Raw genomic sequence first — 17,878 nt, forward strand, 5'->3', positions numbered from 1 at the left:
GCTGCAGCTTCTCCTGCCAACCAGTTCCTGCTTCTCTGGAGGCACCCAAGTGACCCCTGACTCCAGAGGCTCCCAGCCAGGCACTAGGAGGGATTGCAGTAGAGCTGCCTGGCACAGGGATACTCAGGCCCAGCCCTGGAGCAGCAGCTGGGCACCCCTGATTTACACAGCTGGCTTCTTTACAAAGGCACCACTGGACACAGCAAAACCTGCTTTGGGATTCGTGTTTGTGTAAAAGTTATAATAAAATCTGTATCTGCAAGATAAGTTAACAGTGAACAAAACACTTCTCAGGTTCCCTCTTAATCCATGAAAGCCCAACTTTTCTTGAGCCTTCCTGTGCAAAACTGTTCACTCACTCTCCCAGATGTCATGTACACTGCAGTATAGAGACACTACATTAAACATTTTGACATCACCTACAATTGTGTCTACTGGCTCAGACACCTTCAGCACTTTTTTTTTCCCTGACATCTTTAGTACTTCACAAGTGTTGGAAAATAACTCATGATTTTCATACCCATCTGTGCTCTCCAAAGGAGTCCAGAAAGCAGCCAAATAATTCCGTGATTTTATTTTTCAGCCATTTGTGAGACTTTTTCCTTTTCATTTCCTACTGCTTAGCACAGCCAGCCACTGGCTACTTCACACATTAAGATCTGAGCAGAGCCTTGGGTAGCACTTCAACCAGTCTTTTGGGCAGTTTTATTTACTCCTCAGAGCCCCAGCAATCTCAGTGGCACATTTTTGCCACCACTTCTTTGCAGTACACTACTAAGTGGACAGCTGCTCACTATTTGCATATTCTGGCAAAATCACAGAATATTCTGAGTTAGAAGAAACCCACAAGGATCATAAAGTCCATCTTTTAAGTGAATGGCCCACACAAGGATCAAAATCCACAACCTTGTCATAATTACCACCAGATGTGTTTTTTCCCCCTTAAATAAAGAAGCAGAGAAGAATACCATGGATAAAACTAATTTTTATCTTCCAATACTTAAATTTCACACATTTTTGGCAGATCACTACCCCTCTGGCATTTGCTTTTACTTTGCATGGCATTAATTTTTCAGCATTTTTAAAGCTTTGGCTTTCTGGTGGCTTTCTTCTTTCCTGGCAGTATTAATACTATATATTGATTTACCTGTTGAAACGTATAGTCCCTGCTGTCCTTATATTTGGATGTCAAAGTTATTTAGCTACCACTTCATTTGTCCAGTGCTTGCTTTTGATGGAGCTGCTTGGAGCAGTAGTCTATAATTTCAATCTCATTTTCCAACACCACTAAAACAGTTTTGCAATTACAACTGTACCAGCATTAAAAGCTTCTGCTAAAACAGCTGTTATGAGACTGCACCCTAAACCACTGCACGGCCCAAGTGGAACACGGGGTTGAATCACAGGCCACACTCAAGTAAACTAGAATCATTCCTTTCTTATTCCAAAATGCAGCTAGAAAGCAAGCAGGGGGAAAGTGATTAAAATTATAAACAAGTTGCAGCACTGCTGGTTAAGTTAACCATACAAAAACAAGAACTGGCACAAGCTCCAGTAGCCAGACATAAAGGCACAGTGCTTAGAGCTCTGCGAGTTGATACCTTGCGTTTCCCAACACCTTACCTTCAAAAAGGCATCGAATGGCTCGCTTTTTCTTTTTTTTAATCGGTAATTTCCCAAGTACCTATTTTAAGGGACACTCTGAAATACCAAGAGCATGCTCCAAACACCAGCAGGCTCGGGCCGAGGGATTTGGGGAAAGCAACTTTTTAGCTCGGAGCGTGTGTTAGCACCAGACAAGCCCACTCATCACTTGGTGACTTCCACTGCTCTTGGCAACAGCTGCCAGCAAGAGGGACAGGGAATCCCCCTCTGTCCAGATTCCCCGCTGTCCCCGCGCGTGGAACCAGAAGAGCAGCTCTGGACAAGGGCTGGGGTCGAGCAGCCTTTCGACACCGCCGGGGGCGAGAGGGCCGCGGGGCAGCCCCAGCCCCGTCCGCACCCACTGGCCCAGCCCGGGGGCAGCCGGCCCGCCGGCAAATCCCGCCAAATAAGGCGCTGGCGGGCGGCACGGAGGGAAGCGGGAGGGAAGCGGGCACCGAGCCCCGCCTCAGGCACGGCTCCCTCGTCCCTGCCCGCCGCGCCGCGCCGCAGACGCCTCCCCGGCCCGCTTGACGAGAGCGGGGAGGAATGTGTTTCCGGGGCGGGTAAAGCGGAGCGCGGCCCTCCCCTCCCCCGCGGGCCGGGCTCCCGCAGCAGCTCGGAGCAGGCGGCGGCGGGCAGCCAGCGAGGAGCGAGCCCGGGCGTCCCGCCGCGCCCAGCCCAGCCCTGCCCAGCCCAGGACGCCGCCGCAGCAGCGAGCCGGGCGGGCCGGAGCGCGCCCGCTGCCCGGAGCCATGGCCAAGGTAACGGGAGGACGGGCGGGGGTCGCAGCCGGCCAGGAGCGGGATGAACGGTGCCCGCGGCCGCCCTGGGGCTCAGCGCCTCGGGCGGGCTCCGGCGGGCGGTGCGGGACTGCAAGCGCCGCTTCCCGCGCCGGGCGCCGCCGCCGCCCCGAGTGCGGGTCCCTCGGCGCCGGTCCCGGGCGGAGGAGGGGGCGCCGCCTCCCGCCGTGCCCGCCCGGCGCTGTGGGCGGGAAGGTGTCGGACCCAGCCTGCGGCTTCCTGTGGCGGCGGGCCGGCGGCCTCGGGCCTCCCCTGTCGCCGGGGCCGGCCGGGCCTTTGTCCGCTCGGGGCCGGCCCTGGCCCTACCAGCGGGTAGCGGCCAGCCCGGGCAGCGCCCCGAGCCCTCTTGTCCGAGAGGGACGGCACCCGTGCCGGTGCCGTGCCCTGTGCCCGCCGCCGCCTCTCGCTGGTGGTGCCCGAGACGGGGGCAGCACTCGGCTGGGAAAGTTTCGAGCGGCTTCCCGGGCGTGAGGGCGAGGACGGGCGGCCGGAGGGGGAAGGTTCCTTCTACGGGAAGCGGGCGCTGGAGTTACAGGAATGGGAACGAAAAGAGTGAGGCAGTGCAGGAACTTGAGTACTCCGGGTTTTGACCTGCACACATCTGCAGAAAGCGAGCGCTGAGAGCGGGGACTGTGCAGCTTGAATGACGGGATGGTCGCAGTGCAGCGTTTGGCTGCTCAATCCGTCCAAACTGGCTCTGAGCCTCTATAGCTTGATATGAACTTCTGTCGGGGTGGAGTGGGAATGTGAGGCCTCTGTGCCATGTCCCACATGGGGATTTCTGAAAAATCTTAGAGCAGTAGCGCAGTGCTTTGTCTCCTCTTACTGCCTTCAGTTACTGGTGGTTGGAAGGGAACGTGGAGCAATGGGAAATTCATTCTGACTCACTGTTCAGGCCCATGTCAGATGTCTTTATGTTATGGAATAAGTATCTGACTGCCTGCTAAACTCATTAGGTAGTCTTTGTGACTGTTTATGAAAAGCTGATCAGCGTTCATGTTTGCTTCTTCATTTGTCCTTGACAGAATACAGCAGTCCATTCATGCCAGCACATGTGCACATAGCTGTTGGGTGAAAAATGTTGATTTTTCTGGTAGATTTGCCATCGCTGCTACAGTCCTATTCATGCCAAGGTACACAAACTTTCAGGAGTAACGATTGTCTCCATTTACATTAGTGGAACCACTCACGGCTAATGCTACTTGTGTGCTAAAGTGTTGAAATTAAGCAGGACCCTACGTATGTGGAAAAAGATTTAAATAACTTGTACTCCTGGCACGCAGGTCATTTAGTAGGTGATGGTAGCAGTGTGAGAAAAATTAGTTTTGAGAAATGAGGCGGCTTGGTAGCAGTGAGGGGATTTTGTTGTTCTTGGTTGTTTGTATGGGCCTTTTTAAAGTAGTATTATACTACTAGAAGGATGTAAATTAGACTAAATTAAGCAAGACTAAGAGAAAAGACATTCATTGTCCACATCCATCCCAGCGATGAAACCGACAAAACCGATGATTCATTCTCCTGTCACAAAAAATATTACTTGCCTCTGGGTAGTGATTAAGTAGCATTTTGCAAGCTTGCCTAAGGCTCTATTTATAAGGGTTGCAAAAACAGTAAGCCATTGGCAATAGATTGGCAAGACAAGGCAAGTTTAAGATGTGAACACCTTCAACTTTTGTCCTTTTCAAAGATGTCTCAGCTGAAAGGTGAAAAGCTGACAGGCATGCATAATCTTACCATAATCAAAATTGGAGCTGCTAAGTGCTGTATCTGTTTGCCAGCCACATGATAAATGAACCATATTTATTTCAAAATGAAATGTCAGCAGTTAAAACTCTGTTGTTCTCTGTGGGTGCAGCCAGGGAGCTCATTCTGCTGTCTCTGTTCAGGCATCTGATCTGTGCCATGTCCCCAGTAAGGCCCACCCTTGTGAAGGACTTCTTTGGAGGGATGCTTGTTTTTCTGAGAATGTGCATGAATTTCTGATGCGAGTGCAGAATTTTAGTGTCTTGTCTTGAGTATTTTAAATGACTCAAGTGGTTAGCCTTACGCCACTTCCTTTGGGAAGCGATTCCCAAAGCTGAAAAAAAAACTGTCTGAGAACTTTTCCTGCTGTTCTTTCTTCCTGATTCATGATTTCATTCCTCTCTCTATACCTCTCATTGGGTAGCTCTGCTGTAGTTCAGATTTGAAAAAAGCTTGTTTGCTGTAGCAGTAGCTCAGGAAGTAGATAACTTGGGTGGCAGAAAGGTGAACTTGGGGAGAGCCGCGCACACATGGGGTGGGCACGTGCTGTGGTCTCCCTTGCCCTGAATACAATTCCCTTGCTGCTGCTGCTGGTATGAGTGCCCGTCAGTTGTTTGTAAATAGTTGTCATGCCTGCCTTTCCACCCAGTCTCGATTTAGTTGGGTGATGTGATGCACACTTCGCTTGTGGTTCTCCCAGCCTCTCATCGGTCTGCTTGCAGGCTTCGTGCTTGGCTGTGGCTCTTGGTGCTGAAAAAGGTGCTGCAGCTGTGATTGCTCAACAGGCTGTGAAGTACTTTGTCTTATGAGACCCTTTTAGTAAGCAAAGGCTCTAGTTCTGCATCAGGCTCCCTTTCCTTCTAGTGGACAGCCATGCAGAGTCCCTGTTGTTCCTCTCCTGCACATGGTCCAGGAGCCTGGGTTTTCTTCAGTGTGGGCCTGCTCATGGTGCCTCCTGCAGCCTTTGCTGGTGTCCCCTGTCACTGCTGCACTGGATGTGTGACTGTGCTACTTTGTCTGGTAGTTCTCTTCAACGTGGGGGTGGGGAGTTGGTTTTGTGGAGGAAGCTTGCTGGCCATTGCTATACCTGACCTTCCTCTTCCTCCTCATTGCTTTCCAAGTGTGTCTTGTACCCCTTCTATGTAAGACAGACTGCTGTAATCAGTGAGGCATTGCTCAAGTGAAGTTAAATCAGTATTAATCACTAGCTTTAAGATTGCCACCTCATGAGGCACTTGGAAAAGACATTGATTAGATAGATCAGAAAAAACAGAACCCATACTTAACAATAGCAGAGCCTATTCTGCCTCCTTTGGTTTTCTAGAATGTCAAGTGACTTATTTTTTCCAACTTTTTTTTAGGATGGCCAATCCCATTGGCATCTTTTTAATTCTTAGGGGCTGCCATCAGCCCTCTGAGAGGGAATCCTTGTTGGGAGTGCCTTTTTTTCTTTTTTTCTTTGCCTTTTAAGCTGCTTCTATTGGTAGAGCTCATAAAGCAATTACATTAATTTAATCAATCTTAAAAATGTAATTAAGGCAATATGTAGTTAGATTTATTTTGGAATTGTCATTAAAAAGTACTTGCCAGTATGTGTACTATTCCCCCATGACTAGATTTTTAAGTCAGCTGCTATATTCTGTGCCTGGTAGAAAATTTCCAGTTTCCCAGCAGCAGAAAACTCAGAGTTCAGTCTGTGTTTTCCTGCCTCTCATTTCCCATCTGTCCTTATATTGCTGATTCTTCAAATTGCTTCACTTGCCTTGCTTTGAAGTCACTTTCTAATAGCAGCATTCTCACTGCCACTTCTACTCCAGGTTTCTCAGGCTTCTGTTGTGGTGTAGGTGTGCAGGGACATTTTTTAGACAAACACATCTCAGACCTGTGCATGACAATAAGTTTTTGTTGTAGGAGAGAGTTGGCTGTTTTTTTCTGAAGAGGATGTTTGTTTGCTTTTCAAAAGGGAGGGAGTATCACAGATTTGAGAACAAATGAATAGATGAACAAATTCAGTTGCTCTCTCTCCTGGACAGATACTGGCAATATCTGTGTGTGATTTAATGCTCCTTTTGTGTCAGAAAATTAAAATCTGTTGGATAGTTCTAATGCTGCTGACTATTGTCATTTATGGTGACAAATATGTTCTCCTTTTTACTGTGTAGTTCCTCCTTGCTCTGCTCTGTGGTGTACTGCGTTGACAACTTTCTATAAAAGATGATGTTTCTTGTCATGTGGTAACCAGAGGGGACCACAATATTGACCAGAATCTGTCAGTTGTTGTGGTTATGGCATTTCTGGGGTAGCCTACAAAGCCATTTTTGTGTTTACCCACAAATGGGAAGACATATTCTATTTCTTCTTTTTTTTTTCCTAATTTGTCCTGCATAGGTGTGGTCCAATAACCTGAACTCCTAAAACTGTAAGTCAGAATAAATTTATGAGAAGACTTTTTCTCTGAACTTTTTTCTTTCCCAACATGTGGATTATTAGTGTAAGAACCAGTAAAAAGTATATATGGCTTCATTGTAAGGAATTGTTGTGTGCTTTAGCTGTGTGAGTTTCTAGCCCAATGTAAGACACATCTAAGCTTTCTAAGCAGCAATTGTTGGGAATGTTATGCAGGAAGTGAAGATTCTAACTTTTGTGAATGAAAAATGAGACACTAGGCACCTTGTTGTACATCACTAAATAATATGATTGTCTTTTTCACTACTAAAGATGCTCTCTTTAGCAGAATGTTGCTATTAAACATCCTGTATTTTTGTGATAACCACCTTCTATTATTTTTCTATTCTTAATCAGAGTGGTTAGTGGACTTCCTAGGCTATTGTATTTTCTCATTAATGGATTGGATATGTTCAGAAAGATGGCAATAAAATTTGCACTTAACCAAGCACATGGTAGGGGAATTAGCCTGATGAGACTATAATATTAATGTTTTCTTTTGCAAAAGGTCGTAGAATTCCTACTTGGAATCATCTTTGGGTATCACTGAGCAGAGGCTCTTTAATATTTTAGTGATTTTTTTTTTTTTGTGCTATATCTTTTTCACTTCTCTTTACAGTCAGATGCAAAATGGCTTATGAAACATGCTTTCTGTCTTGAAAGCAGTTTCATGTGTTTCATTTTTTTCTTTTTCAACTGCAGCAATGATATGCCATTAGTATTCTTGTGGTTTTATTAGAGGGGAAGTTTTGAGTAACAGAACTGAGTCTGGAATCTTAACTTTGTTGTTGCTCATAAGAGCTGAGAAGATACTGGTCTTTTTTTACCATTCTATTCATTCCTTTCTGTCACAGAAAAATATTTTGCAAATCTTTGTTAAATTAATGCAGTTCTCCCATTTTGTCAGCAAATCATTAGACTATAAAAGTCACTTTCTCAAAAATTCTAATCTGTAAGACCATGTTCAAGTGCAGATTCCTCTTTATAATGCTCATAAACTGCAACATATACAATACCTAATGCCAGAATTCCCTCCCTCAAATAATTGGCATCATATTTGTAGTTCTCCTATTTCTGCTCTGGGTTTTGTATGAGATCACATACTTAACTTAGTCCCAGCTTTCACTCACTTAGTTTTAACTTCTGCTCTTGGTACATTCTAGTGTAAAAGCAGGAAGGGCTGTTGTTTGTATGAATTCTTGTTGTTTTAAGCTACAAATTTCTCTGTATTATTTATACTACAAAGAAGTACCTGCATTTAATTTTCTATTATAGCTATTAACAATATATTTTAAACTTTGTAGATGTACAAGTAAAAGCATTTTTGATGTGGAAGCTGAATGGAAAAAGGGAAATATTTCTTCTTTTCTCATCCTTTGTGGTAGAATGAAAAACAGTAATTATATATTGGGCTGAACCGAAACACTGAACTTACCCTCATTCAAAGATGACTGATTTATGGTTATTTAAAAGAGAAGAAAAATAATTGTGTCAGATTCATTTAGAAGGAGTCAGTATTTCACTTAGGAAATGGTGATGAGTCAAGGTGGCATCTTGGATATCAGTGCATACTTGGTCTCTGGAAAAAAAACTGAGACTGGGATGGGTAGTTTGGCATAACCTTGCCCTTGAAGTAAATATTGAAATAAGGATGTGTCCATTTGGAAAGGGGGATAAGCTGATATTCTGGTGTTTCCTAATTTTCTTTGGTGGAATTGTAGTTTAATGTGTCTTAACGTGTGATTACCTTGGGCAGTGGCACCAAGAGCCACATCTTCCCCTTGTGCAGGAAGCTGCATCTGATCTGTCCTCATCGGCTCTGGGTCCTTGTAGGCTGGCAAGACCTGCTGGGAGTGATCTTCCACAAAGCAGAGGATGCTCTTCCAGTGAGCAGTGGGGGAACCAGAGCGTCCAGGGGCATCCTGAGGACCATAGGAGGTCATTTGAAGGACCTGGCATTCCAGTAGCTTGGCCAGCATCCTCTACAAATTCAGCTGCTTAAGTATTAAATTGGCAACATCCAGCTCCACCTAGATCCTCAGCTGTCTGGTGTTCCAAATCTTGGATAAAGAGGTTTTGGATAAAGATGAGTACAACTAAAAGGAAGGCTTGTTTCTGAAGTGGAGATAAATATGAAAGAACGTCATCTTTTTGATGTTAAATCAAAGCACTCCCCCAGGTGTCAAAAGATGACACATTTTAGTAGTTGGTTATAAATAAATTTGGAATAAATTTTGTATCAGGATGACTTCTGATACTGCTGACACATCTTTGAGACTCGAGTGGCTGAAGGCTTTATGCTTGTCCAGTCAGCAAGTGAAATGCTCCCTCTTCTGTTAATGAAAAGGAGAAATGAGGAAATCTTTGCTGTCACCATCCACAAGGTTGGCTAGGGTAAGCATGGTTGATGTGCTGCCAGTGAATTCTGGCTGGGCTTTTCTCTTATTACACTGATGTTTTATTTTCTTGTGTATTAGGAAATTAGTTTTAGTGGGCTTAGGATAAAGTCAATAATTACTTTCTCAGAGGTTCCTTCTGTGCTTTTGCAAGGTTGTATTTAGTGTGTGTTATTGTGCTGCCTTTGTGATGCCAGGTGGAGATTGTCCCACAGCTGAAAGGCATGCTATAGCCCATCTGCATAAAATACAAGGCTCGACAGTTTTTTAATTGTCAATTTGCTGATTTTGTGGCAGAATAGATTAAAAATCTGTCTTTCAGTGACATATGAATATAACTTATGTGCATTTCCAAAACATCTGAAAGTGTAACATTTTAGAAGGTAGCACTTGTTCTGTGTAGTTCAAAAATGGGGGTGATTTTTTGTGTTGTTTTTGTCACTTCTGTGCAAATACAAATCAGTGTGAGAAATTAATGTAAAAGAATTTCAGTGTAATTTTTCCTGGGTGTGGACTTCAGCATAAAAAAGGAAACAGCAAATTTCCTTTTTTGGAAGAACATGCTGTACATACCAGCTATAGGTTGGTAAAAACCACTTAATAAAATCAATAAACAGCAACAAACATTTTTTCTGTGTATGTGTTATCTTCCTCCACTACACATGTTGTTTACATAACTTTTCTAAAACTAGACTAAAATGTTACACAGCTATGTTACAGATAACTCCTTTCAGTGAAAAACTCAACTTCAGCTTTAAGGAGTAGCTATACTGTGTAAGATTACTGCCAGCATTTTTGCCATTGCCAGCTGTCTGGTTTGGATAGTAATAAAAGAGTTTGCACAAATGCTGCCTCTTTGGTGCATAATTCACAATGAAGTTTCATTTTCTAAATGAAGAGTATCTGTATTGATATGGTTAACATTTTTGTAGCTGGAAGCAATTTTAATGCTGTGTCACTGCAGAGTTTAAAAAAAAACTCATTAGTGATAACTCAAAACTCTGCAGCAGACAACTGCTTTTCAAATTTCTCTGAATTTCATATTTTGTAAAATGTTCCATTGGCTTTTGAACCATGAATTCAACCAAAATTGTGTTTAATTTTCATAGGAATGTGGTTCTGCAGCAATTTATACCAGCACTAGGTCTCAACTGTCCCTCCTGGCTGTAGCTGTGCAGTTTAGCCATCCTGCTTGCATCAGCGGTGGAAGGTATAGGGCTGTACATTGAGTTATTGAAATAACTGTTCTGGCTGAAAAACAGCTTGGCCAAAAATTCATTTTCAGCTAGGTCAGTTGTTGCAGCTGGGAGATCACATGCATTGCAAGGGACGTGCTTTAGAGCCAGGGGAGGAAGGGGAAAACGTGCAACTCATAGAGAGAGTGGCAGAGAGATCTCTGCCACTGTGGCAGTCCAGAGATAAGTTGGCATAAACTGCTGTGGAAACTCACAGCATCTGCTCATGCCTGCTTCAGTAATCTTCTGACTTGAGTAAACCATCTTAACTTGCTAGATCAGGTGAGAAATCACTCAGCAAGGTGTTATTGCTCAGCTTGTTCCACTGGCTCAGCTAAGGGGCAAAAGTATCATCCGTAGCTGGCACCAGAGAGATGAAGGGTGCAAAGTGTGGAATTTTAGGGTCTGGAGAAGTTCAGCTGTCTCCTGAGTTCTCTAGTAGCAAACTGATTGATGTACTTGGCTACTATGAGAAACCTCACCTTTTACTATCTTTTGCAGTGCTCTTAGAAGCAGCTTGTTGACTCCAGGCTTAAAATCTGCTCTGGAAAGCAGCAAAAGTGTATGAATAGGCAGATTGTTCTGGCCAGAACTGCTTTTTATGAAGTACTTTGTGATGAGTCTGGGTGGTTTTGATTTTTCTATTAAAAAGTCTTTTAAGGTTGAAGTTATTTTTTTTTCTGAGATTGATGAGCTTTTTGCAAGTGCTCAAATTTGCGTCAAAATCTGGATAAAGTCCACTGTTTGTTTCAGTATGTGCTTCTGCCTAGCCTTTTATCACTGCCATTGAATTAATAATCATCATTAATTATGTTCACAAAAATATATAACTGTGGTGGTTTGACAGGAAATATGTTTTCTGGGATGCTGTGGTCAGGCCAATGGGTGCTCAGATTTTAATATTGGCACCTAATGTGGCCATTGGGACATTGGATCTGCCTCTGAGCACACGGGGTTAAAGCAGGGCTCTCCCCTGGGAGGCTCTCTTGGGTTTCAGTCAGGGAAAGGTTCAGAGCTCCCCTGCCCGGCTGCGGGCTGTGCGGGGCAGGGGCAGCCATGGGGCCGGGTGAGGTAGGCCCGGGGGCAGCCATGGGGCCGGGTGAGGTAGGCCCGGGGGCAGCCATGGGGCCGGGTGAGGTAGGCCCGGGGGCAGCCATGGGGCCGGGTGAGGTAGGCCCGGGGGCAGCCATGGGGCCGGGTGAGGTAGGCCCGGGGGCAGCCATGGGGCCGGGTGAGGTAGGCCCAGGGGCAGCCATGCGGCTGGGTGAGGTAGGCCCGGGGGCAGCCATGGGGCTGGGTGAGGTAGGCCTGGGGGCAGCCATGGGGCCGGGTGAGGTAGGCCCGGGGGCAGCCATGCAGCCGGGTGAGGTAGGCCCAGGGGCGACCATGGGGCCGGGTGAGGTAGGCCGGGCCGTGGACAGAAGGGAGGGGAAGGCCCCTGCAGGATGGAAGGGTGGAGGAGCACTGAGAGGCACCGGGCAGTCACCCTGCCCCAGGAGAGACAGAGAGAGAGCCTGTGCCTGTGCTTGTGCCACCTTGAAATTTAATAGTGCCCGGCCGAGAAGGAGAAGGAGGGGAGTGTGAGAAGGTGCCCGGCTGGGCAGCCATGGGAGTTCTGGACAGACAGAGCCTCAGATTTTTAACCCTTTTCTTGGATGATGGAAACCTTACAAATGCTAATCCTCCTGGAGCTGAATGAGAAGAGAGATAGAGATGAGATAAGAGGAAATGGGCCACGAGAGAAATAGAGAAGAACTCAGGTGGAAGAGATGATGGAGTAGCTTATGCTGGACTCTTTTTGTGTAGCCATGGACAGAGCCATGTTCCTTGTGATACAGGGACTGCATTCTAGGGGGAGGCAATGCCTCAGGACCAAGAGGGTTCGGTGTGGGTAACCCTCAGCCCCAGGGGGTGAAAAATATGGGGGGGGACAGGTGTCCCAAAGGAGAGATTGTGCCTTTTTGGAGTGGGACAAAGCATCCTTAAAAGTCGACCCTAGAAGCAGCTCTGGTCCGTGTTCAGTGGTGAGAGGGCTGGACATTAAAGGAAGAGGTCACCATTGGCACAAGAAGGACTCCTTCGCCTCTTGATGAACTGAGGATTGAGTGTTCTGAAGGGTGGTGCCGGACCGAGAGTCGATGATTTGGGGGATGTATTGTATTGGGAATTTGGGGGGGAGGAGGAGGAGATGTATTTGATGTATTTGTGAAGTTTTCATTTTCCTTGGGTGTTTCTTTTTTTTTCCTTTCCCTTGTAGTTAAGAAATTTTTTCCCCCCTAAGTGGGAGCCTGCTTTGCTTATTTCTGGTCACATCTCACAGCAGAAACCAGGGAGAGGGTATTCTCATGGGGGCACTGGCATTGTGGCAGTGTCAAAACGTGACAATAACATACATATGAAAAATTAAACATATATAGGATTAAATTATATTCAAAATCTCATAAATACAGATTTGTAAGGCTGTATGTAGTTCTGTGGGATGACCAGTTTTTTATTGTTTCACCATGATCATTTTTATGGACACTGGCATTAAGAATGTTGAGAACAAGAGTTGTTCCAGTACAAGTCTCATTCTAATTGTGTTTGAATAGTGAATCTTCTTAAAAAGTTGATGTTAAATATTTGAATATTATCTGTAAACATTATTTTATGTGCTTGCTATTCAAATTCTGAACTAAAATATGAACAAACAACAACAAACCTAAAATCCTTCAGTGTTTTGTTCTTTGCTTCTGTTAATTTTTTCAGCCAACTAATTTATTCTGATAACCTGTAAAAATAAAATCAGAATAGTTCCCCAAACCAGCTGGCTGTGTTGCAGAGCATTTATAAACAATTTATCCAAGATCAGCTTAGGGTGGTTGGCCTGTGACAGCCTGAATTTAGGTTGATTCAGCAGCAGAGAGCCCAGTGTAATTTTGAAGGGCAGTCAGCCTGACAGCCACCTGCCCCTTCTTAGAAGCTGTTTCCTCAGCACTCCTCTGTCCGTGTGGAGGTCTGGTTTTCACTGAGGCTTACAGAAAGTGCCATTTGACACAGAGGGGAAAGGGATGGCCCAAGGTCCAAGTGGAGCTGGCTTGGATAGAGGTGGGGGAGGTCCCTGAGTTGTTAGCACAGGGTCAGAGGTTGCTGTTTTGGAGATGCTGCAGCACTGCTGATTCTTTCAGCTGCAGTTTGCTTTCATCTGGGTTTTGGCCTCTGAAACTGTACCCTGGGTGTTAATGATAGCTCCTGGTGGGTGAACTCTGCCGTGTAACGACAGACGAGTTTCCGCTGAGTGTTCTTTGTGGTGTGCCAGCTGCTGGCTTCCTGCAGTACCCGCAGCAATAGCCGGCAGCACATTTGCAATTGTTTTTTCTTAAAGAAATAGATAAGTGAGACACTGCATGTATTGAAATTCTCCAGCTTTTAACCTAAGAACATACTTGCCTCTGTTCTCCTTTTACTTTAACAGAAAAGCTTGGATTAAAGTAAGTTTAACCAGATGTTGTGATAGTCATGGAGGCAGTACAGCCTCGGAAGCATCAGTTACAGTCAGCTGTGTAAGAGCTATATTTATATGCTTAACTAAACTTTTCGTTTCCCCGTGTGGATAAATGCGAGGTTTAAGTTGCACAAAATTAAATAGTGTCTTTATGGGAGTAGTAAGTGGTGCAGAGTATGCAGGAATTTAATATACCACATGGAACAGACACCCATGTTTTCTACTAGAATGGCTTAAATCATTATGTGGCATTCTTGATTGTAATCTGTCTGTGATGGAAATGCTAAATGTAGCCAAGAAGTCTTGTAGGCTGGAAAAAGCTATGTAAACAAGTTAAGTATCCAGTTCACACTTTCTCCCACCAAAAAAATTATGTTATATTTAGACTAGAGTGAAAATTAAGTTATGTCAAAAACAACTCATGGTTCTAAAAGCATTTGAAAAGTACTGAAACAACAGATTTTTTAAATTCTGTTTTAATCACAGTTGTGTGAAGAGATGCTTGTAGTAATGAAAATCCTGAAATATTTGTTACAGAAAAATGCCTACTGACAACAGCAAGATTGAGTATGGTGATAATTTTTATAAATTTCTGGAGACAACATGCTTTGAGTCAGTAAACTTGTGATGAACTATTGGAAGCTTATGTTTGAAAGAGTATGGAAAAGGGATATTTTTGACAGTGACAGTTCTAACGAGAAAAAAATGACATATATTTGTTATTGGTGCATATCCACGCTGTATATTTATCCTTAAAGAGGAAAGTTTCTAGCTGTGCATGTATAGAGGTGCTGTAGGTGTAGCAAACACTTTCAACCACAGCAATAAAAAACAAAAAAAAGTAGCAATAGGCTTGGTGTGTTTTAGTGGTTTAGGCTTGGAGAGTTGCTGCCTTTGCAGGGTGCTTGCACACCAGCATAAGCAGCACAGGACATTGTTTTGTCCTTTCCTAAAATTCAAAGAGCTTCATTGTATCCTTGTATGAATCCTCAGGTAATGTGGGCAGGATGCAATGACGCAGGATTTCATAGGCACAACAGTTTAAGAAGTGTAGAGGAAGTTGTAGTTGCAGACTGGATTGTCAGAGATGTAAATGTTATAGCTTAAACTAGGTATAAGCCATAGGTAATCAACATGTAAAGCACATTGCTGATGTTTTAATGAGGTGTAGCTGCAAGTCTGAGTGCTCTGCTGGACAGCATGCAGAGTTGTATTTCTCTCCTAATTTAGTGTTGAACTTCAAGCACCATACACCTGCTTTGTTAGTCTAGTTTTCCAAAATACAGCTGTCAGAGTTCATGCTGTAAATTGCAGTTCATTGATACTTGCCTGATAAAAATATTTAAATAAAAAGGACCATTTTTGTGAGAAAGAGTACCTGACTTGGCTCTTGAACTGTTTCATATATGTGGTCATCATGCACAGGTTGCTTGTTCTTGTGAGCTGTGTCAAAGTACTACCTGTCTTTCAAGCATTGAGATGCTTTCCAGAGTAACTCCTGAACTGTGGAATCTTGGCTTCAAATTATGATTCAACAGGTCAAGAAAGTGTTATACAAATCATCTCTTCATGTGCATACAAACCAAGCCAGGGACAAGGATGGTTAATACAGCAAAGCAGTGTTCTTAAATTAGTAATGATTTGTGGTATGGTAGTACTGTGAAGATCTAGTCATGAGTTACAAGCTGTCTGTGCATGGCAGTGTGTACACACACTGTTTGAAGAAAGGTTCTTCCTTCAAAAGTGGTGCTGAGTAACCAGTGTTAATCCTGCCTGCACTACAGTGCTCTCCAAAAAGCCTGAGAACAATGGGAAGAGATCAAGGTTGCACTTGGGGTTTGCTGACTAGAAAGATGAAGGCTCTTTGTCAGTAGCTGCATCTTCAAGTTGCCTCTGTGCATCTTTTTTCTGTTCTTTTACCTTCTGTCAGCATGAAATTCTGACATGTGTGGGTTCTGAAATAGAGATATTTAATGAAAAGAGAAATTGTGGTGTGATTCTTGGGACTGTCCTGTGCAGGGCCAGGAGTTGGACTTCAGTGATCCTTGTGTGTCCCTTCCATCTCAGAATATTCTGTGAATAAATTGAGTGGGCTTTAGTAGCAATAGTCTTTTTTACAATTTGCTATGGCACTTGTTTTTCTTGTGATGAGTATTACTTAGGTGTGCAGCCAATTGCAGGAGTTTGTCATTAAGAGAAATTGTCAATAGATTTTGCTAGTGAAAACACAGAAATACAGTGAAACACATACAGAAATAGAATGAAATCAGACATGGTATGTAATTTACCCTGCCTTTATAGGTTTGCTATGTTCCATAAAAGTCTATATTCTGTAGGTTTTTCTGGCTTTCTAGAAGTTCCCTGGCTGTCTTTGGTTCCTTGTATTTAGCTCCTTGTATTCATTTTTAATGTAAGTCCCTAGAGAAGTCTGTATAGTTTGGATTGGTGAGGTCTGCAAGTAGAGAGGGATTTCAGCCCAGCATGCACAGGTCAGAGTGACCATCCACAACACAGGAGGTTTGCAGTTGAGGCTCTCTTATGTGTCTGAATGTGAATATACATCTGTTTCCCTTCAGTTTCCTTCAGGGAAGAGCATTTTGTGAGAATTTGTACTCCAGATTATGAACCCAAGTGTCTGTTTTTTCTCATGGACAATATGCTGTAAATCTGTAAATATTACAGGGAACAGTAACTGGAACCCCACTTACACCTTTTCAGCTAGCTCCTGCTATATGAGCCCTTCAGTAGGTAAGCTAGAGACAAAACTACCAGTTTTTCTGTCTCTGTGCCTTTTGTTCTGTGTAGCAGAGCAAAGGTTTAATTAAAGCTCATACTAGTATATCCTGTAGGATGATAGAGCATTCCCAGAAAATGGGAATGCAAACCCTCTGGGGCTGAGGAGGGACTGGAGCCCATTTACCTTACTTCCTGTGAATGCCACAATACCGTAAAATATCTGGGATCCATTACCACCTTCTGTCATGTCCCAACTGGATCTACTGCATTTTATCTTTCTCATTGTGCAGAGATGTCAGATACCCGAAAGCTTTATCATCTACAGTTGTTCTGAAACCTCTACCTGTATTTTTTCTGATTATAGATGAAATTTATGTCTTCCATCAAGAAAAACGTTCTCCACAATTCTGTGCAGTCAGGCACCTAACTTGGGCAGATTTGTTTCCATTCCATAATTCAAATCAAAACCAAAAAATAATTTGCATAAAAATACCCAGTTGCTTTTCATTCCATTATTTAGAACTGTCAGAAAGTTGAGAGCTTCTGTGAAACCCAGAAACAAACATGAGCAAATTCTATGTAAAAGCAATAATCGGTCAAACCATGTGAGTGCTTGTGAAGTTAGTGGTTCAGTCTTGAAGCAGCTGTGTCCTGTATAAACTAACAAACACCCCATACTCTGGGGACACAAGATGATACCATGAACAGTCTTCCAGCTCTGTTCTCATGAGCTGTGGCCTCAGCCTGCTCGTACTTGTACATGAACATTTTCATTTATTCTGCTGAAGAGGCCATGTGTTGTAGGTGCCCATGCTGGGATTTCAGCAAAAGACACAAGGGTATTTTAGAACCTAACACCTACTGATTTTTCCCACTGCATTCAGTCTTTTTTGGTGAATTTTAAGCTACTTGATCTTGTGGGAAATTTTTTAGAGCTGTATGAATCAACTGTGGGTAGTAATGTAGTGTAACTCAGAGTCTTGGCAGTTGCATTACTCTTGGTGTTTGCCTGCCTTACTGGGCACAGGGTGCGGCACAGGAGTTTCGATGTCAAACTCGTACAATTGTGGTATCTTTTCTCATGGTGTGGGCATGCACAAATGTGTATTCTCATCTCTTTTTGGACTCCCAGCCCTGGAGGGGAAGCTTCTGAACTAACAGTGACATACACTAATTGTGGCAGGTGACCTTACAGAACCATACTGGAATGGAGGAGCCGGTCTCCCTAACCTAAGCAGAAAATCAGTTTTCTGTAGATTTTAACTCTCTTATAATTGACAGTTAAGTCTTAACTAGTATATTATATATTATTTAAATACATAAAACAGTGTTTATGGAAGTGATTCTCGTGAGTACTTGGAGACTTGTTTTATTCCATTAACTTAGAAATAACCA

At 43.9% G+C, this 17,878-nt stretch overlaps 1 protein-coding gene across 1 annotated transcript in view; it reads left to right on the forward strand.

The window, feature by feature from the left end:
* Positions 1-2,183: 2,183 nt before the first annotated feature.
* Positions 2,184-17,878, forward strand: part of ITGB1 (integrin subunit beta 1) — a 46,254-nt gene continuing 30,559 nt past the window's right edge. The window contains exon 1 of the mRNA XM_054632471.2: positions 2,184-2,405. Coding sequence (XP_054488446.2) covers positions 2,397-2,405 — 9 coding nt within the window. The 5' untranslated portion in view covers positions 2,184-2,396. The remainder of the gene's footprint in view (positions 2,406-17,878) is intronic.

This window comes from Agelaius phoeniceus, chromosome 1 (assembly GCF_051311805.1).
Source record: "Agelaius phoeniceus isolate bAgePho1 chromosome 1, bAgePho1.hap1, whole genome shotgun sequence".
In the NCBI taxonomy this organism is placed as follows: Eukaryota; Metazoa; Chordata; class Aves; order Passeriformes; family Icteridae; genus Agelaius; species Agelaius phoeniceus.